Source organism: Salvelinus alpinus, chromosome 26, assembly GCF_045679555.1.
Source record: "Salvelinus alpinus chromosome 26, SLU_Salpinus.1, whole genome shotgun sequence".
Classification (NCBI taxonomy): Eukaryota; Metazoa; Chordata; class Actinopteri; order Salmoniformes; family Salmonidae; genus Salvelinus; species Salvelinus alpinus.
The window spans coordinates 11,997,269-12,019,076 of NC_092111.1; the positions used below are offsets into that span (position 1 = coordinate 11,997,269).

Consider the following 21,808-nt stretch of genomic DNA (forward strand, 5'->3'; position numbering starts at 1 on the left):
ATAAATAGTTCTTACTTTTGGACGAGCTTCCATCAGAATCTTGGGCAAGGTGTCCTTTTGTCCAAAATAATCGTTGCTTTGTTGTAAAACGTCCACTTCAACGTCGGAACTAGCAGCTAATAGTAGCTACCTGGCACACACATGTCCAAATCCTCAAACGCAATACTACGAAAATTCCGAAAATTGCAATATACTCGCATAAACTGATATAAATCGGTTTCAAATAACTTCGTTATGATGTTTCTAACACCTATTTCGAATTAAATCACAGACGGATATATCTTAGCCCGATAACAAGAGCTATTCAACATGCCATTCTGATGTCCCCTCTTGCGCCTTGGCGAGCGACGAAAAGAAGGGACATGTCACTCCATTGCCTTTTATAAACTCTGAGAAATACGTAGAGATTCCATTCCACTTCTCATTGGTTACTGACATCCAGGGGAAGGCGGGTGCAGTTCATTTCGATCCATAGGGCACACACAGAGTTTTAAACTGATCCGAGATCAGTTTTCAGACCTTCGCATGTCCTGTCATGATTTTCGCTGTAGAAAGAGTTCTGGTTCACCCACAGACATAATTCAAACGGTTTTAGAAACTAGAGATTGTTTTCTATCCAATAGTAATAATAATATGCATATTGTACGAGCAAGAATTGAGTATGAGGCAGTTTAATTTGGAGACGATATTTTCCAAAGTGGAAACAGCACCCCCTGTATTGAGAACCGAGGATCTAAATTTAACCCTGAAGCAAGCTTACAGAAAATTGGAACGGAAATGGTGCTCCACCAAACTACGTTTTCCGACTATCTTGGAAAGACACTACAGTGCAATATTGAAGAGCCCTCACTGCTACTCGATCAGCCAACTTTCAAAACCTAATTGAGGAGAATAAAAACAATCTAAAATGTAGTTTTGATACGGTCGCAAAGCAAACTTCGCCTCTTTGGAAAAGGCGTACCGCTAGCGCCCGGCCTCGACAACATCCGGTGAAAATGCAGGGCGCGAAATTCAAAATACAGAATTTGTAATATTAAACATTCATGATAATACAAGTGTTATACATCGGTTAAAAGCTTAACTTCTTGTTAATCCAGCCGCATTGTCAGATTTCAAAAAAAGCTTTACTTCGAAAGCATACCATGCGAATATCTGAGGATCACCCCGCGTACAAAAAGCATTAAAAACATTTTCCAACCAAGCAGAGGCATCACGAAAGTCAGAAATAGCGATAAAATAAATCACTTACATTTGAAGATCTTCCTCTGTTTGCAATCCCAATGGTCCCAGCTATATCACAAATTGTTGTTTTGTTTAATAAAGTCCTTCTTTATATCCCACAAAAGTCAGTTTAGTTGGTGCGCTTCATTCAATAATCCACCTGTTTCCCCACGTTCAAAATGCATACAAAATGCATACAAAATGAATCACAAACGTTACCAATAAACTTCGTCCAAACATGTCAAACAACCTTTTTAAGCAATCCTCAGGTACCCTAATATGTAAATAAACTATACAATTTAAGACGGGGAATAATATGATCATTACCGGAGATAAATAACCAAGTGCGGGCCCTCACCGGAGCGCGCCACAAACCTTTTTCCAACCAAGCAGAGGCGTCACGAAAGTCAGAAATAACGATAAAATAAATCACTTACCTTAGAAGATCTTCCTCTGTTTGCAATCCAAAGGGTCCCCGCTACATCACAAATGGTCATTTTGTTCGATAAAGTCCTTCTTTATATCTCAAAAAAGTCAGTTTTGTTGGCGTGCTTCATTCAATAATCCACCGGTTTCCCTCGTTCAAAATGCATACAAAATGAATCCCAAACGTTACCAATAAACTTCATCCAAACATGTCAAACAACGTTTCTAATCAATCCTGAGGTACCCTAATATGTAAATAAACTATACAATTTAAGACGGAGAATAGTATGTTCATTACCGGAGATAAATAACGAAGTGCACGCTCTCATCCACGCGCGTCATAACACTACAGCCAAAATGGGAGCCACTTAGAAAAACTACATGTTCTTGCTTATTTTTCAAAAAACAAGCCTGAAACTCTTTCTAAAGACTGTCGACATCTACTGGAAGCCCAAGGAACTGCAATATGGGAGGATTTCCATTGATTTCCCCATAGACAGGCATTTTAAATGGTGTAACCTCCAAAAAAAAACAAATTCTGGATGGATTCTCCTCTGGTTTTTGCCTACTATATCAGTTCTGTTATACTCACCGACATAATTTAAACAGTTTTGGAAACTTTAGAGTGTTTTCTATCCAATACTACCAATTATATGCATATCCTAGCTTCTGGGCCTGAGTAACAGTCAGTTTACTTTGGCCATCTCCTTCATCCAAACTTCCAAATACTACCCCCTATCCCTAAGAAGTTATTAAAAGCAGCTTTCCACAAGAGAGAGGATGGCCTTCACTTCAGCAGTAATGAATTCTTGAACTTCTTCGATGAAAAGATCATAATCATTGGAAAGTAAATTACTGTGAATCTGTGAATTTCTCCAAAACTCAGTTGTCCTGAGTCTGCACAGAACTTTCCCGGACCTAAGATCAATGGAGACACTCAAGTTTTTTAATCCTTTATCTCTCGACATATTCACAAAAATAGTCATGACCTCTAAACCTACCAGCTGGCTACTGGACCCTACTCCAACTAAACTACTGAAAGAGCTTCTTCCTGTGCTTGGTATGTTGAACATAATAAATGGCTATCCTCCGGTTCTGTACCAAACTCACTTAAAGTGGCAGAAATAATGCCTCTCATGAAAAAGCCAAACCTTGACCCGGACAATTGTCAAAACTAACTGCCTATATCGAATCTCCCATTCCTCTCAAAATTCTTTGAAAAAGCTGTTACGCAGCAACTCACTGTCTTCCTAAAGACAAATAATGTATAAGAAATGCTCCAGTCTGGATTTAGACCACATCATAGTACTGAGCCTGCACTCGTGAAGGTGGTAAATTACCTTTTAATAATGGTGTCAGACCAAGGCTCTGCATCTGTCCTTGGGCTCCTAGACCTTAGTGCCGCCTTTGACACCATCGATCACCATATTCTTTTTGAGATATTGGAAACCCTAATTGGTCTTGCCTGGTTTAGAACGTATCTGTTGGAAAGATATCAGTTCATCTCTGTGGATGGTTTGTCCTCTGAAAGATCAATTGTACGTTCCGGTGTTCCTCAAGGTTCCGTTTTAGGACCACTATTGTTTTCACTATATATTCTACCTCTTAGTGATGTAATTCGGAAATACAATGTTGACTTTCACTGCTATGTGGACGACACACAGCTGTACATTTCGATGAAACATGGTGAAGCCCCAAAATTGGATGGCGGAAAATCTTTTACTTTTAAACTCGGACAAAACAGAGATTCTAGTTCTAGGTCTCAAGAAACAAAGAGATCTGCTGTTAGATCTGACAATTAATATTGGTGGTTGTACAGTGGCCTCAAAAAAAATGTGAAGGACCTCGGCGTTTCTCCGGATCCTGATCTCTCATTTGACGAACATGTCAAGAATATTTCAAGTGCAGCGTTTTACCATCTTCGTAACATTGCAAAAATCTGAACATTTTTGTCCAAAATATGCAGAAAAATAAATCCATGATTTTGTCACTTCTAGATTAAACTACTACAATGCTCTACTCTCTGGCTATCCGATAAAGCACTAAATAAACTTCAGTTAGTGCTAAAATCTTGACTAGAAACAAAACATTTGATCATATTACTCCAGTGCTAGCCTCTCTACACTGGCTTCCTGTGAAGGCTAGGGCTGATTTAAAATGTTTACTGCTAACCTACAAAGCATTACATGGACTTGTTACTACTTATCTCTCTGATTTAGTTCTGCCATACATACCTACACGTGCGCTACAGTCACAAGACGCAGGCCTCCTTCTTGACCCTAGAATTTTTAAGCAAACAGCTGGAGGCAGGGATTTCTCCTATAGAGCTCCATTTCTATGGAATGGTCTGCCTATCCATGTGAGAGACGCAGACTCGGTCTCAACCTTGAAGTCTTTACTGAAGACTCATCTCTTCAGTAGGTCCTATGATTGAGTGTAGTCAGTCCCAGGGGTGTGAAGGTGAACAGCAAGGCACTGGAGTGACGACCCACCCTTGCTGTATCTCCCTGACCGGCTCCCTTCTCTCCATTGGAATTCTCTGCCTCTGACCCTATTACGGGGCTGAGTCACTGGCTTACTAATGTTCTTCAATGCCGTCCCTAGGAGTGGTGTGTCACATCGTGCCAGGCTTTTTTAAGCTATACTCGACTTGAGTGGGATGAGTCACCGACGTGACCTTCTTGTATGGTTTTGCGCCCACTCGTGCGTTGGAGGAGAACTTCGTGGACTATACCCTGCCTTGTTTCAGGGTAGTAAGTTAGTGGTCTTTTGATATCCCTCTAGTAGTGTAGGAGTGTGCTTTGACAAAGTGGGTGGTGTTATATCCTGCCTGGTTGGCCCTGTCCGGGGATATCGTCGGATAGGGCCACAGTGTCCCCCGACCCCTCCCTGTCTCAGCCTCCAGTATCTATTCTGCAATAGTCTATCTGCCGGGGGGCTAGGCTCAATCTGTCCTATCTGGTCAAATTCTCCTGTTTTATTTGGTGTCCTGTGTGAACTTAAGTATGCTGCCTCTAATTCTCCCATCTCTCCCTCTCTGTCGGAGGACCTGAGCCCTGGGACCATGCCTCAGGTCTACCTGGCTTGATAACTCGTTGCTGACCCCAATCCACCTGGTTGTGCTGCTGATCCAGTTTCTGCTGTTTTGCCTGCGGCTGTGGAAACCTGACCTGTTCAACGGACGTGCTACCTTGTCTCGGATCTGCTGTTTTCGACCCTCTCTCTCTCTCCCTCTCCGTCTCTCTCTCTCTCTACCGCACCTGCTGTCTCGACCTCTGAATGCTTGGTTACGAAAGCCAACTGACATTTACTCCTGAGGTGCTGAGGTGCTGACCTGTTGCACCCTCTACAACCACTGTGATTAATATTTTACTTTGCTGGTCATTTATGAACATTTGAACATCTTGAAGAACAATCTGGCCTTAATGGCCATGTACTTTTTAAATCTCCACCGGCACAGCCAGAAGAGGACTGGCCACCCCTCAGAGCCTAGGTTTCTGCCTTTCTAGGGAGTTTTTCCTAGCCAACGTGCTTCTACATCTACATTGCTTGCTGTTTGGGGTTTTAGGCTGGGTTTTTGTATAAACACTTTGTGACATCTGCTGACATCTTATAAATAGATGTGATTTGAAATTCAAATATATTTACATACACAGCTCTGATTGGCGAACAGGATTGTCTACACTCTAGCCTACCCCTTCAAAGTAGGAAGATACATTTGCAAATAAAAGATGACTGGTCATTGTTCAGAATAATCAGATCAGGTTGTGATGTCATGCTGTGGGCCACAAACTCCATCCCACCTGAACAGTTAAAAAAAAAAAAAAAAGCTCTTACAAAAAGCTCTTACAATAAAAGGCAATTTTTCATAAATTCAGAGTGTTATTTCAACCTCACAGTGTGGAAATATATATATATATAAAGGAAAATCATTTTGACTTCACTGCCCATTTATGTGAATTCCATAGACTTATTGGTTCAAAAGGAATTATGTAGGGAAGGTCTTTGGGTCACACTTGATTTGGATAGTCCAGATTATCCATTTGCTCTGCTACCAACATACTACCAACAAACGATCTGTTGATAAGCAACTGCTTGCTAAAGTTAGAGTTATGGTTAGGTTTAGAATAAGGTTTAGGGTAAGGGTTAAGGTTAGGGTAAGGGTTAATTAAGTTTAGGGTTAGGATAAAGGTTAAGGTTAGGGTTAGAGCTAGGGTTAGGGATACTAGATAGTTAGTTGAAATGCTACTGATAGTCTGTAGAGCATCTACAGATGGACTGTCCAAATAAAGTGTTATCTGTCTTTGTTTTTCTGTTTTCGGCTTTTGACTGTTACAATGTACTGTGAGGACAGCAACTAATAGTTTAGCTATCCATCCACAGTTCCTCAAACTAGACATAATACATCCCTGACCCTAACCCCTTACCTAGCTAATGCTAGCCACAAACGCTAACGCAACAAGGCGTATGATACTGTACGACCGCTAAGACGTATGATACTGTACTACCTATATTCCGCCACCAGACCATTCGTAACATATCATAGAAAATGGAGGACGTAACACAGCATACAAAATGGACAATGTAACATATCATATAAAATGGAGGGACACAAGAAAAAACATAATATAATGTGAATGGGTGTGAGACACCATTGGCTCTACAAATCGTTCCATGGTTTTTACAAATTGGGGACACATAATTTGCTTCCATGTTCATTTTATTGATTTGTGTTGTTTTTATCAATAATCCGAGACAGGCTTCTTGTAAAACATCTTGGCTTGCTGTTCGTTCATCAATGCATTTTACAATAGATGCTCATCTATCTTAAACTATAAATTACAAGGATTACTGCATGACCACTGCAAGGTTAACCATGATGGACTCAAGTATGAATAGCACAAATACCTTACAGTCTCTGGCAATACATTGAATACAAGCAAACATACATCTTTTTTTATTAATGTTACAGAAATGTTCCAATATTTCATAGTTTTTAAAGGAGTTCCATATCAAAATGAGCTAACCGCAATATCCAAAGCACGGCAGAGGGACAGAAAAAGTATAGGAAACACTGTTTGGATTAGATAGTCAATCTGTAGGCTAAAGACAAGCTGTTGAAATGCTGCTGATTGTCTACAGATAGTTTGTTGAACATCTGTAGATTGACTATTATATAAAGTGTTACCAAAATATAAGTATAAAAACATGAACGATAGATTGTGAACAAAGAAGATAGGAGATTCAACACAAAGAGTGATTCACATCAAGAGAGTACGGAAAGGTACAATACTGCAGCTATTGACAGCGGGTTTCGAGAAAAATTATGCAGGAGTTAACCTTAATCAAAATAACATCCATTATTCTATAGCAGACACTCAGAGGCAAGAAGGCTATAGTAGGCTATTAGCAACAGTTTCTGTTGTAGTGGCCATTTTCTATTTTGTCACATTAGCACGCTTTTTTCAGTGTGATGTACTGTACTCTTTACCATTATGGTCCCACTGTGTATTAAAGGGTGTTAAAACCATACTTAGATGGCCATTATATTGCCATGTACAGTTCATTTACAGGTGTGAACATTGTTACACTGTAGAAAAGTACTTAAATATCTCTACCCGGCAGATTTGTGCTTGTTTGCAAAGCTAATGCATGTCAACATGTCAATATCATATCTGTAATACATAACGATGTGTAGGCTGTTCACATTTTAATATACTATCTTCCTTTGTTGCTACCACGTAAATACATGATTTTAGAATCACATATAAGGTGGGTCTCAGGAATACTGACAAAAGCGAAGAGAACATAAACCAGAAATTGATTCAGCTGTAAATAATTCAGTAGTCTGTGTTCTTAGTGCTGAAGCATTTTTACTCACTGCCAGGAAATATACTGCAAATCAGACCAGGAATAAAATAGTCTCAGTCTATAATTACATTTTTACAGTTTAAGTCCGACTGAATCAGTTTCTTTCTTCTTTTTTTTTAGCATTTAGGGCTAGCCTCAGCAGTAGACTATGTGATCAAATATCACTATGAAAATATCATAAAGTTATCATAAAGAAAGCATACAGAATCACATACACCATTTGTTTCACCTATAACTGAAAAAGTTAGCAAACTTTTAACCTCAGAACAGCCTCAGTTTGTCTCTACAAGGTGTCAAAAGAGTTCCACTGGGATGCTGGCCCATTTTTGTCACGGGAAACTGTTGAGCGTGAAAAACTCAGCAGTGTTGCAGTTCTTGACACACTCAAACCGATGCGCCTGGCACCTACTACCATACCCCGTTCAAAGGCACTTAAATCTTATGTCTTGCCCATTCACTTTCTAAATGGCACACATGTCTCAATTGTCTCAAGGCTTAAAAATCCTTCTTTAACCTGTCTCCTCCCCTTCATTTACACTGATTGAAGTGGGTTTAACAAGTGACAACAATAAGGGATCATAGCTTTAACCTGGGCAGTCTATGTCATGGAAAGAGCAGGTGTTCTTAAAAGTCATGTTAAGTGATTTTTTGTTTTGGCAGCTGTTGTATCCTTCTGACTTCAGTATGTCCATAGACATACAGATACATATCATTAGAAATATCGAACCATAGTAGTTATATGTAATCTACAGATGGAGGATCTTAATTTGAGCCAGTTGGCTACAACAAGAAAATAATCATGCAGCAATAGGAAAGGGAAATGATTATGTGGTTTATAATTAATGATCATTTTTGTAGGAGTTGATACATTTTTCTTTAGGGCAAATTAAGTTAGAAATTTCAAATTGGAAATTACAAACTTTGGGAAACCTTTTTCAAAACTCAAATACTGTACAAGTTTGCATTTCCTACTGTGCAGGAAAATTCCCAGCAACAATTAAGATCCTACATCTGTAAGAATGAAATCGACATAAGCAGTAATTATATAATATTTTCTTTTTTAGTCTGTGCTAGCTAGTATCATTTGGCAAAATGATTCACAAAACTTTCGTCACCATTTTGGGGTTTGTCACAGTGGTTCGTGACATAGCATCGTGTCCAAGGTCATTCAAAACTATAACTGCGTCTGAAATGGTACCCTAATCCCTGCATAGTGCACCACTTGGTCACATGTAGTGCACTATATAGGGAATAGGGTGCCATGTGGGATGCAATCTATGGCAGGATTTACAGGCTGGATATTTCATCAGCATTGATTTTTTGCAAGGTTACCGGGAGAATGTATACCCTATAATAAACTCAAATTATAGCCTATGAAATACGAAGGGTGATTTTCAACTTAATGGCTATCATTGATTGATGCCCTCAAAGTTTAATTGAGCGCTGCGATCAGCTATTTTAGGAATCTTATCTTGACTTAATGCCATAGTTAAGTCTCTCTAATCTGCCATAGATTTATCTAGACAGATGACACAATGTTTCTCTCCAACTGCACAGTTCCATACAGCCTGCGTGCCAAATTGCTCCCTATTCCCTATAGTGCACTACATTCTTATAAAAAAAGGGTTCCAAAAGGGTTCTTTGGCTGTCCCAAAAAGGTAGAACCCTTTTAGGTTCCATATGTAGAACCCTCTATGGAAAGGGTTCGACGTGGTACCAAAAATGGTTATTTAAAGGCTTCTACTTTGGGGACAGCCAAAGAACCCTTTGTAGGTTTTAGATATCACCTTTTTTTCTAAGAGTGTACTTTTGACCAGAGCAGAATGGACCTACTGTGTGTTCAAAAGTAGTGCACTATATAGAGAATAGGATGCCTTTTCAATGCATCCTTATTGAAGCATAGTTTAATCTGCCATAGATTTTATTTGACAGATGACAAAAAAAAATCTCTCCAATTACACAGTAACACAGATAGTGAGTCCTATTCAAATCTCACTTGGTTCAGCTATATAAATGCTCAGTGATTCTCAAGAGGTTTCGGTTTCACAAGCCGCCATACTCTTCCAGTTTAAAGTTGTTTTGCTGTCCACAGTGAGGGTTCTGCAGTTGTTGTTCAATTTTCACATTCATCAGAGTAGTAATGCATTCACAAAGAGTCTAGATCAAGATTGGACTATGCAGCTCCAGCGTCTTCCGTCTTCTCCTCCAACATCAATCAGTGGTCTATGACTATTTAGTTATTCCTCTCAGTGGTCCCTTCCACCTCTCTGCTCCAACCGATAAAACCTACCCATGAAAGTAGGCTTGGAACCGACTGCCAAGGTGTCATTGGAAAGGAAATGCTATGGTACAGTAGTTTGAACCCTCCTGGATTCTCAGCTATAGGGCACAAGCAGGTACAGAGCTCTGTGGTAGATTTCAATGTAGAAATGTTCCATGTTGCGAATGTCATAAAATATAAAATATTGAGTGTTCTAACATTATCTCACTTTGACAACAACGGCGGTGTCGGAGCGTATTTTCAGTCAGTAAGGAACTCTAAGCAATGTTTTTATTTACAGTATATAGTATAAAAAATTATGTTGGCTACAGAATCACATAGCTATCAGCCCCATTTTCCCATTTTGTTTCTGTGTCTCGTGCCCTAGTGCTTTGCACTAAAGTATGCTTTCATCCATCATCCAACCTGTCAAAAATAATATGTAGTTTCTTCTTCTTCCATAGCATGTGAAATGTAATTGTTTTTCCTTTTGTTTTGAAGTAGAAGGGAAAGTGGAAAATAAAGTTTTGTTTTTCCCATTAGATCGTAGTTTGACTCTATGGAAGTAGAGAAGTGTGATGCTTAGAATATGCCTCAGCAATCTTTAAAGTTCCTCATCAATGTTAGATTACAGGTGCTTGCTTCCCAGGGAATAGAAAGAAGATCAACCAAGGTTGAACATTCATGCTTCTCCACTTCCTCAGTTTGTCAAAGCACAAGGCTACTGTGAGGAGCATTGACATCACACACTCAGTGTACTGTACCCAAACTAAAGTCTGTCCTTTTCACTACTTCAAGATGGATGATGCAGTTTCTGGTACATGAGATACACATCGACCACTGCTTAGTATTTGGAATCTTTGCCAAGTGCATTAGCTGTAACTGTCATTTTCACCGAACTGTGTTGGGTGTTTTCTCTTCTCCCTCCAGTGCCAAAAGTCCATATTTCAGATGTCCACATTCAGAAAGTATTCAGACCCCTTGACTTTTCCACATTTTGTTACAGCCTTTTTCTAAAATGTATAAAAATTATTTTTTTGTCCTCATCAATCTACACACAATACCCCATAATGACAAAGCAAAAACAGTTTTTTTGATATTTTTTGCAAATGTATTAAAATTTTAAAACAGAAAAACGTTATTTACATAAATATTCAGACCCTTTGTATTCAGACCCTTTCCATTGATCATCATTGAGATGTTTTTACAACTTTATTGGAGTCCACTTGTGGTAAATTCAGTTGATTGGACATGATTTGGAAAGGCACACACCTGTCTGTATAAGGTCACACAGTTGACAGTGCATGTCAGAGAAAAATCCAAGCCATGAGGTCAAAGGAATTGTCCGTAGAGCTCCAAGACAGGATTGTGTTGAGGCAAAGATCTGGGGAAAGGTATAATTTTTTTTGCAGCAGCATTGGAGGTCCCCAAGAACAGAGTGGCCTCCATCATTCTTAAATGGAAGATGTTTGGAACAATCAAGGCTATTCTTAAAGCTGGCTGGCCGCCCAGCCAAACTGAACAATTGGGGGAGAAGGGCCTTGGTCAGGGAGGTGAACAAGAGCCCGATGGTCACTCTGACAGAGCTCCAGAGTTCCTCTGTGGAGATGGGAGAACCTTCCAGAAGGACAACCATCTCTGCAATACTCCACCAATCAGGCCTTTATGGTAGTGGCCAGACGGAAGCCACTCCTCAGTAATAGACACATGACAGCCAGCTTGGAGTTTCCAAAAGACACCTAAAGACTCTCAGACCATGAGAAACAAGATTCTCTGGTCTGATGAAACCAAAATTGAACTCTTTGGCCTGAATGCCAAGCGTCACGTCTCGAGTAAACCTGGCAACATCCCTACGGTGAAATACGGTGGTGGCAACATCATGCTGTCGGGATGTTTTTCAGCAGCAGGGACAGGGAGACTAGTCGGGATCAAGGGAAACATGAACGGAGCAAAGTATAGAGAGATCCTTGATGAAAACCTGCTCAAGAGGGCTCAGAACCTCAGACTGAGGTGAAGATTCACCTTCCATCAGGACAACGACGCTAACCACACAGCCAAGACAACACAGGACTGGCTTTGGGACAAGTCTCTGAATGTCCTTGAGTGGCCCAGCCAAAGCCTGGACTTAAACCCAATCAAACATCTCTGGAAAGACCTGAAAATACCTCTGCAGTGACACTCCCCATCCAACCTGACAGAGCTTGAGAGGATCTGCAGAGAAAAGGGGAGAAACTCCCCAAATACAGATGTGCCAAGCTTGTAGCGTCCTACCCAAGAAGACTTGAGGCTGTAATTGAATACATTTTAGAATAAGGCAGTAACATAACAAAATGTAGAAAAGGGGTCTGAATAGTTGCCGAATGCACTGTTTCTACTCATTTGGTGGTTTCCCTTACCCTGTTGCCTATATTTTAAAAACATCCCCAGTCCCATATTTGTGCAGCTTGTCATCAGTCACAAACAAGGATGACTAATTGATGAAACCATGTGGCATTCTTTGGACCACTGTCCTTGACAACATCCTGTGTATTCTCTCTGCAGCCAGACATCCATTTGTTACAAACCAGAAATGCGCTACTCAAAAAGCCCTGGCACCATCACAGATTGTCTCTGGATAGAGGAAAACGATTTATGGTGAAACATTGAATCTGTCTCCTTCTGAGCAACAATAAAGAACATTCCTAAATCTCACTGGGAGGAATATCAAAAACCTATGGTGTGGTTTGGACCCCTCTTTACTGACAACTCTGTGGGTCTCACTAAATCTTTGTTTATCCTGTCAGAACTCTGTTGTGGATATCTGGGTGACCTCAGACTGCAAGTCTTGCTGGGCCCTCCTGGATTGAGAACCAGAACCACAAGGGATCTGGTCCATGCCTAGTCATACAGGCTTCCTTTCCTTCCCAGCTACAGTCGGAGCGCAGACTGACACAGGTTCCCTGTTGGCATTCCGACCCCTGTTGAGAGAGTTGCGTTCCACGCGGGTCCGGCAGGGCAGGCAGAAGTCTCGGAAGCACCTCTTGAAGTTCTCGTCCAGGAAAGCGTAGAGAACGGGATTGAGACTACTGTTCATGTAGCCCAGCGCAATGCAGAGGTGCCAACTGGCTTTCACGTAGGGGTTCCTGTTAATAAGAAGCAATGATAAATGATGTATAATTCATTTTATTTTATGCACTTTTTCCAAGTAATTTGACCTAATAAAATAAGCAAGATTAATACAAAAGCAATACAAGCACACAGTAAAATTAACAAGAAAATAAAAGTACACAAAACATAAGGGAGCCTCTGGTTAAAAGTAGTGCACTATAAAGGGAATAGGGTGCCATGTGGAATGCTTCTTTCCCTTTACCTGGGTGGCACACAGCGATGTAGCGGTCCACATTCCCCATTCTTACCTAGAGTTGATCTCCACCAGGGTCTTGATGATGATGAAGATGTGGATGGGTGTCCAGCAGATGATGAAGGCCGCAACGATCACAAGGACCATGCGGGTGATGCGGCGCATGTTGCGGTCCTTCTCCTTAGAGCCAGAGAGCAGGCGGACGCTGCGCAGACGCAGTATCATCAGACCATAGCAGATGGTGATGACCATGACAGGGACGATGAAGGCAAAGATGAACACGCAGATCTTAGTGACCGTGTCCCAGTACCAGTCAGGGTCAGGGAACATCAGCGTGCACATAGTCTGACCTAGGAAGAGAGGGGTGTAGGGGCGGAGAGAGGGGTGAAGGGGAGGAGAGAGGGGTGAAGAAGCGGCGAAAGGGGTGAAGAGGCGGAGAGAGGGTGAAAGGTGGAGAGAGGGGTGAAGAGGCGTAGAGAGGGGTTTTGACCAAAGATTTAATATACTGTACATTTTTGCAGTAAGAGGGATTTATCCCCTTATTTAATGGGATTAAAAAACAATGAATTTAACAGACAAATTCCCCAAAACATGTTGAGTTTCAAATGATGAAAACTCCAACATGGGTGAGGCTATACAAGAAATCCTTTGAAAGAAGTGTAAAAAAACGTGCTATCTAGTTTAACGATGCTGTCTCACCACTATCTGTTGTTTTGGTCACAGCCATGACCATGATGGGCACTCCGATGGCAGAGGACAGAACCCAGATCAGAACGTTGATGATCTTACCCTTGGCAGGCGTCCTGAACTCCAGGGCTCTCACTGGGTGACACAGAAAATTACGGTTCAATTGCAACATATATTACAGTGACTGCTGGCCTTTTTTCATTTTTATGTGGTGGATTATTGGTTCTAAGCACCTTTCATTTATTTACGCGAAAGGATAGGAGTTGATCAGCATACCTTCCAAATGGCACCCTATTCCCTATTAAGTGCACTACTTTTAACCAGAGCCTCCCTAGGCTCTGGTTAAAAGTAGTGCACTATAAAGGGAATAGGGTGCCATGTGGAATGCTTCTTTCCCTTTACCTGGGTGGCACACAGCGATGTAGCGGTCCACAGACATCATGGTCAGGGTGAAGATGCTGGTGAACATGTTGTAGTAGTCGATGGCGATGACCACCTTACAGAGGACCTCTCCGAACGCCCAGGTCCCCATCAGGTACTTGGCGCTCTGGAAGGGCAGTGTGCTGGTGGCTAGGGCATCCGCTAGAGCCAGGTTAAAGATGTAGATGTTGGTGGATGTCTTCATCTTGGTGTATCTGTGGACAGAGGCAGAGAAATTAGTTAAGTAGATGTTGCTATAAAAGCGTCTGTTGTTTTCTTCGAAGATGAGTAAAGATAATTGATCTCATGCTGTGTGTTGAACATGCGTGGAACAGCAAAACATGCTATTCTAATTGTTTTCAGAAACATTTCTATTTCTATCTGAATGAGTGATTAGACATTAAAGCATTAGTGAGCTACAAGTAGCTCTGACCACATACTTCAGTGTATGGTTTTTGTAAAGCATTGTCATGAGCAGATCATGATCACTGTTTTAAGATGAACATTTTCTTGATAACATTTCCCACTATGGATCTGTATTAGATCATAACTACTTCTGATTTTTTGGGGTCTATTCCTCTAAAATAGGCCAATTTAGAATTTCCGTAACTCCCCCAAAGATAAGTTTTCTTTAGCGTTTATTAATTAGACTTTCTCATGAGCATGTTGGTTGACTCACTAGTTACAGAGATATTGGCTTAATGGGGACAACTCTCTGAAGGCACAATATACAATTGAAGTAGTAAGTTTACATACACCTTAGCCAAAGACATTAAAACTCAGTTTTTCACAATTCCTGACATTTAATCCTTGAAAAATTCCCTGTTTTAGGTCAGTTAGGATCACCACTTTATTTTAAGAATGTGAAATGTCAGAATAATAGTAGAGAGAAGGATTTATTTCAGCTTTTATTTCTTTCATCACATTCCCAGTTGGTCTGAAGTTTACATACACTCAATTAGTATTTGGTAGCATTGCTTTTAAATTGTTTAACTTGGGTCAAACGTTTCGGGTAGCCTTCCAAAAGCTTTCCACAATACTTTGGGTGCATTTTGGCCCATTCCTCCTGACAGCTGGTGTTACTGGGTCAGGTTTATAGGCCTCCTTGCTCGCACACACTTTTTCAGTTCTGCCCACACATTTTCTATATGATTGAGGTCAGGGTTTTGTGATGGCCACTCCAATACCTTGACTTTGTTGTCCTTAAGCCATTTTGCCACAACTTTGGAAGTATGCTTGGGGTCATTGTCTATTTGGAAGACCCATTTGCGACCAAGATTTAACTTCCTGACTGATGTCTTGAGATGTTGCTTCAATATATCGACATAATTTTCCTGCCTCATGATGCCATCTATTTTGTGAAGTGCACCAGTCCCTCCTGCAACAAAGCACCCCCACAACATGATGCTGCTCAGCTTGCAAGCCTCCACCTTTTTACTCCGAACATAGCAATGGTCATTATGGCCAAACATTTCTATTTTGTTTCATCAGACCAGAGGACATTTCTCCAAAAAGTACGATCTTTGTCCCCATGTGCAGTTGCAAACCGTAGTCTGGCTTTTTTTATGGCGGTTTTGGAGCAGTGGCTTCTTCCTTGCCTTTCAGGTTATGTCGGTATAGGACTCGTTTTACTGTGGATATAGATACTTTTGTACCTGTTTCCTGCAGCATCTTCACAAGGTCTTTTACTGTTGTTCTGGGAGTGCACTTTTCGCACCAAAGTACGTTCATCTCCAGGAGACAGAACGCGCCTCCTTCCTCAGCGGTATGTCGGCTGCGAGGTCCCATGGTGTTTATACTTGCGTACTATTGTTTGTACAGATGAACGTGGTACCTTCAGGCGTTTGGAAATTGCTCCCAAGGATGAACCAGACTTGTGGAGGTCTACACATTTTTTTCTGAGGATTTGGCTGATTTCTTTTGATTTTCCCATGATGTCAAGCAAAGAGGCACTGAGTTTGAAGGTAGGCTTTGAAATACATCCACAGGTACACCTCCAGTTGAATCAAATTTAGTCAATTAGCCTATCAGAAGCTTCTAAAGCCATGACATAATTTTCTGGAATTTTACAAGCTGTTTAAAGGCACAGTCAACTTAGTGTATGTAAACTTCTGACCCACTGGAATTGTGATAGAGTGAATTATAAGTGAAATAATCTAATTCCAATGTTGTGGCAAAATGGCTTAAGGACAACAAAGTCAAGGTATTGGAGTGGCCATCACAAAGCCCTGACCTCAATCCCATAGAAAATGTGTGTGCAGAACTAAAAAAGTGTGTGCGAGCAAGGAGGCCTACAACCCTGATTCAGGTACACCAGCTCTGTCAGGAGGAATGGGCCAAAATTCACCCAACTTATTGTGGGAAGCTTGTGGAAGGCTACCCGAAACGTTTGACCCAAGTGAAACAATTTAAAGGCAATGCTACCAAATACTAATTGAGTGTATGTAAACTTCTGACCAACTGGAATGTGATGAAATAAATAAAAGCTGAAATAAATCACTCTCTCTACTATTATTCTGACATTTCACATTCTTGAAATAAAGTGGTGATCCTAACTGGCCTAAGACAGGGATTTTTTACGAGGATTAAATGTGAGGAATTGTGAAAAACTGAGTTTAAATGTCTTTGGCTAAGGTGTATGTAAATTTCCGACTTCAACTGTGTAGTCTATCTTAACTGACTTTGTCTTCAAAACAGTATTCTGTTAGTCATAGCCCATGGGTCTGTATGTAAAAGGCTGTAGAAGTACAGACTACACTAGTGTTGTCATTTGTTTGCCTAAAAGAGTACATTGCTTGTCGATTACATTTTTGCACTCCGCTGAACGGCTTTGTGGATAAATTAAGGTCATTTAGTCAATGGTCCAGATGTGTGTGTTCACCATAAAAGCTATTGCCTTTCAAAAGCCAAAATGACAACAAAATTAAACCAAACAACACTCAGAATGAAGTAAACAACATTTACTGGAATAAGGAAATCAGCTCTGGGCGCTGGTCAGTTGTTGACAGTGACTGTAAGCTCCAAACCTAACTGTTCCCTGTCGCCCATTAATAAATACATTGTAGCCTGTTGATTTTCCTCTCCTTGGTCGATAACATGTATTAACAGTCCGTGCACTTACAGCTCGTTCTGCATAAACACTACCAGCTAATTCCCTCTTGGGACTGGGGCTATAATTGAAGTCAGCAAAGAGACCTAGAGCCAGAATTGTGATGACCATCCCATGTTTAGGCATCCCATTTGCGTATGAGACTAATGGTGGGTTAGGGGTGAGAAGGGGCAGGGCTGTCGAGTACCTGCTGCTGAGAGCTGCTGGTCATTTGCTGTTTTCTCTTCTGCTCCTTCGGCTCCCAAAGAACTGTTAAACCCGACTGACTCTGCACTTGACCTGCTATTCATTTCGGTCAAAATACGTCTCATCAAGACAAACAGACACGCATGCCAATGCACACATAGACACACACATCTAATTACCAGACAACTGGATGCTCTAGTCCTCAATCTCGATCAGGGGAGTGTTGCGATTTAATCACAATTGGTTTTGGAGTTGGAATTTGATAAATGTCCTCCTTTCTGTAATGAATTATCCCTGTAGTTAAGGAACTAATCAATATGTAGTATGGTAAGACACAGAGCTCTGAGCTCTCAGTTGGGGTGGATTTATCTTTCGTTGTGCTTCTCTTGCACACAAAAGTCTCATCGCTGTTCTTATTCTGCCTAATATCATGGAGAGATGAACTGAGACGATCAAAATGGCCTATTGCATACATATCATCTCAGTTTCCCGAGACATAATAACACATTTCTATTAATTAGGTGGAGGGCGATCTATTGTATATGCATGACGGATGGCTGAAAGACCTGTCAATCATGGGAGATATCTGAAATCTTATTAGCCAATGCCCGTCACGTGATGGGGTCCTTCTCACAGGCATCTCAGCTCCAAAGTAGGCTACAAGTGAAGACAGACACACCGGGGATGCAACTGCACGTGTCCTTCTTACTGAATTCTGAGGTGCATATTGAAGATCTTAGAACTGTCTACATTTACTTTTCACCAGCCAACAAGATGAGTATGCCTGACGAACAGCAAAAACACTTGCCTACAGGTATGTCAATCTACTATGCCCCATAGTACATTAAGTTTACCTAACCTGTTGGTCAACTTGTCCTTCTGTGCGAGAAAAACATATTCCATACGTACACTGGGACAGTTGTGGGATGCGATAGATCCCAAATTAATATAACCACTCGCATCAAAAAAACTTTTAAAAGCAATGAGGCTAATGCAACAGAGAGGCTATTTCTTCACATACTTGTAGACATTATAAGAGCAGCAATACGCAAACGGCAGTAGGCTATAAGTGCGAGTCAGAGCCAGAGTAAAACTATTGCCTGGAGTTTCTGGTGCTCAGATATGTTCTGAGGCAGAATATAGCAGGATACAGACACTTTTATTGTTCTTGATGGGAGGTTTCTTTCTCCGTCTGTTAGAACCCTTTGATTCAGCATAACTTCATCTATGAATCAGTCTGTTAGAACCCTTTGATTCAGCATAACTTCATCTATGAATCCGTCTGTTAGAACCCTTTGATTCAGCATAACTTCATCTATGAATCCGTCTGTTAGAACCCTTTGATTCAGCATAACTTCATCTATGAATCCGTCTGTTAGAACCCTTTGATTCAGCATATCTTCATCTATGAATCCGTCTGTTAGAACCCTTTGATTCAGCATAACTTCATCTATGAATCCGTCTGTTAGAACCCTTTGATTCAGCATAACTTCATCTATGAATCCATCTGTGCTTCCTAGCTCCACTGTCAGCACTGTCTCATATTTATCGTATTTATAAAACAATAGTGAATCAGAGGCAGTTGTTATACCCCTTGGATGGGTTTGCTCTCTGCATATGTAGAATCATCATCGCCAGCACTAAGCTGGCGTGATCAGGACTACACCTACACTACACCCTCCACACACACGCACACGCACACATACACACACCTCTCCTTCACCACCAAGTCCCTTCTGGTGTTAACTGTCCAAACCATGGCCTACTTCCATCTGCCTTGAGCCAATGTTACAGGAGCCAGGGCTTACACATGATGCACACACACAGAGACACACACTCTTGCACACACGCACACTGAGACGGAGATGCGACGAGAGACGCATCGAGTGGGTGGCCTCTGGGCTCTGTGGGTGGATGTTGATGAAGTGGCTAGAGAAGGAGAGAAGACGTGGGTGGGTGGTGGGGGAAGAGCCATGATGTCATATGCACGGTGTCACACACACAGGAGCTGAAACACACCAGTACTGGCAGGATGGTAAAAGGATACGGTGTTCTGTACAGCACTGTACGGTACAGTCGGTTCAGGGAACTGGCTTGGATATTTTTACGGGGGGTGCAGCTGCCAACCCGAAGCATTTTCTCAGCAGGTTTCAGCATCAAGGCAGGATTCATCACAACGTGCTATGTTGATGACAGCTGTGCATGCATTAATCACAGAAAAGGAGGGAGAAGATGAGCTTTGATATTTGCCCACAGTGCCCACTCTGTTAATGCTATCCTTTTAACTGGTTCTGGACCTGTAGTAGTTAGCTAATGTCACAAGTTTATAGGGGTGGTTTTGTATGTCCATCCTCCCTGTTGGAAGCTTGAAAAAAAACAGTGGGATATTTGTTCCAACGTCGTATTAAATCGTGCTGTTCAAAACGAGAAACATGAACTCTGATAGTATCATAGACCCCATGTCTAATTGGGGATTGTAGCTGTGTAGCTGTTATTGCTGTGTCCCTAGAGCAGCGGTTCACAGCCATTTCCATTCCGTGGACCACCAAATCACCGTCAAAACATCTTGAGGACCACCATTCGCAGAGTCATGACATTTTTTTTAACATAAAATATCTTGGCGGACAAATTTAGAGTACATTTTTATCAGTGAATGATTTAAGGCCTATTATTATTATTATTATTATAAACAATTTGCATTGTGAAAATATTTTTTAAATAATATCATTAATAAGCCCCAAAAATTAGAGGGTAACCAACATATGGAGGAGGCAGATTCTTAGAATCACTGCTGCAGGCTACAGAGGGCCATGTGTGTGCGTGCGTGTGTGCGCGTGTTAGATTCACTGCTGCAGGGAACAGAGGGTCATTTTAAAAATGTCAGTCAGTGGCCTTGGTTCCAGGAGAAACGGGATGGAGATGGAGCGCTTCCTTCTCTTGACGCTGGTGAATATTGATTACTGTCTTATTGATCACAGCTTCATCGGACCACAGGCATCATTTGTGTGTTAGGCACGTACACCCAGAGTCATTGATCACAGTCTGTCACCACTAGCTAATCACTCGTCCCAATATTGACCATGTTCGCTGGGCTCCAGTCCAGTGTGTAACTTTCCGACAGTTTAAGAGGCAGCACAACATGAAAATATATCTGGCTGCTGTAACGGAAGTGGTATAGTGAACCATTCTTGCTTGATAACTAACCTTGCCTCAGATGAGTTGAGGAAGAGTTGTGTTTGCTTCATGACTTATTACTAAAGGTTTAGCTCAGAAGGCTAGCAGAGTCGTGTGGTTCATTGGAGACGCAGACTCGAACCCTAGTTAGGCACACTGCTTGTAGACATCCTCTGTGAGTACACACTCTGTTGTGAGGGTGTTTCAATCAGCCAGTTTACTACGAATTGGAGACATCAGCATTTAGACCAGGGGATTGGTGGGCCAAAATATGATCTGAGTGGTAGCCAAACAAATATACATTATGTATTTAGAAATATAGAAGGTAAACAATAGCTTTTTAGTAAGCAATCATAAAAGCACACTTCAAACATTCAAATTGTAGCCATATAACACCTAACACATTCTGGTTACCAGTAAAGACCTATTTAAAAAATGTAACAGTTGTGGCACAGAAACTGCAACCAACTTTCTATGTTCATGAGGCTAATAGCTTGAATATGTTTCAAATAACTTGAATATAGGAAAGGTGTAACAATTTGTATTTGCAGCAGGAAGTCTGATCTGTCATCATTTCTACCCCATTGTTTTCTCCATACTCTGCGGCAGTGCCCTCTACCCCTCATCGCTTCCCACCGCCTCCCTGACCAAACACACACTACTCATCACAGAGCTCTCGCTGTGTTCTTCAAGCTGTCGGGACAGAAGTAGAACACAGGCACACTACCGAGTAAGAGAGGAGACATGCAGCAAGACACGGGAGCTGGTGTTGACTCACACCCATCCTAAAAAACACCCCAATAAAGCTTCCACTCCACTGGGTACAATATTTCAGGTTGGAATTTATCATCTTTGTGTGTTTGAGTAAACACTTCTCCAAAGAAAGGATTTCAACCTAATCAGAGTTATACGATGTCAGTTTATGGTGTATACCAGAGTTTGAAGGTAATCTTACTCAAGCTTATGGGATGATTCTCCCCAGTTTTGGAGAGAGCTTTCCCCCTGAGACAGCTCTACTAATGCCCTACGTATGGATAAACCAAGCACACCACCTACTGTAGTACCCCAGCTACACGACTCAAGCAAGACATTTTATCAACTGCACCCCCACACA

At 41.3% G+C, this 21,808-nt stretch overlaps 1 protein-coding gene across 2 annotated transcripts in view; it reads right to left on the reverse strand.

Annotated features, from left to right (window-relative positions):
• Positions 1-6,349: 6,349 nt before the first annotated feature.
• LOC139554706 (delta-type opioid receptor-like) overlaps positions 6,350-21,808 on the reverse strand; it is a 28,211-nt gene continuing 12,752 nt past the window's right edge. For both annotated transcript variants that reach the window (XM_071367763.1, XM_071367765.1), the window contains exons 2-5: positions 14,208-14,440; positions 13,818-13,940; positions 13,174-13,468; positions 6,350-12,900 (exon numbers count right to left, since the gene is read on the reverse strand). In XM_071367763.1, the coding sequence (XP_071223864.1) occupies positions 12,660-12,900; positions 13,174-13,468; positions 13,818-13,940; positions 14,208-14,440 (892 nt within the window). In that variant the 3' untranslated portion in view covers positions 6,350-12,659. The remainder of the gene's footprint in view (positions 12,901-13,173; positions 13,469-13,817; positions 13,941-14,207; positions 14,441-21,808) is intronic.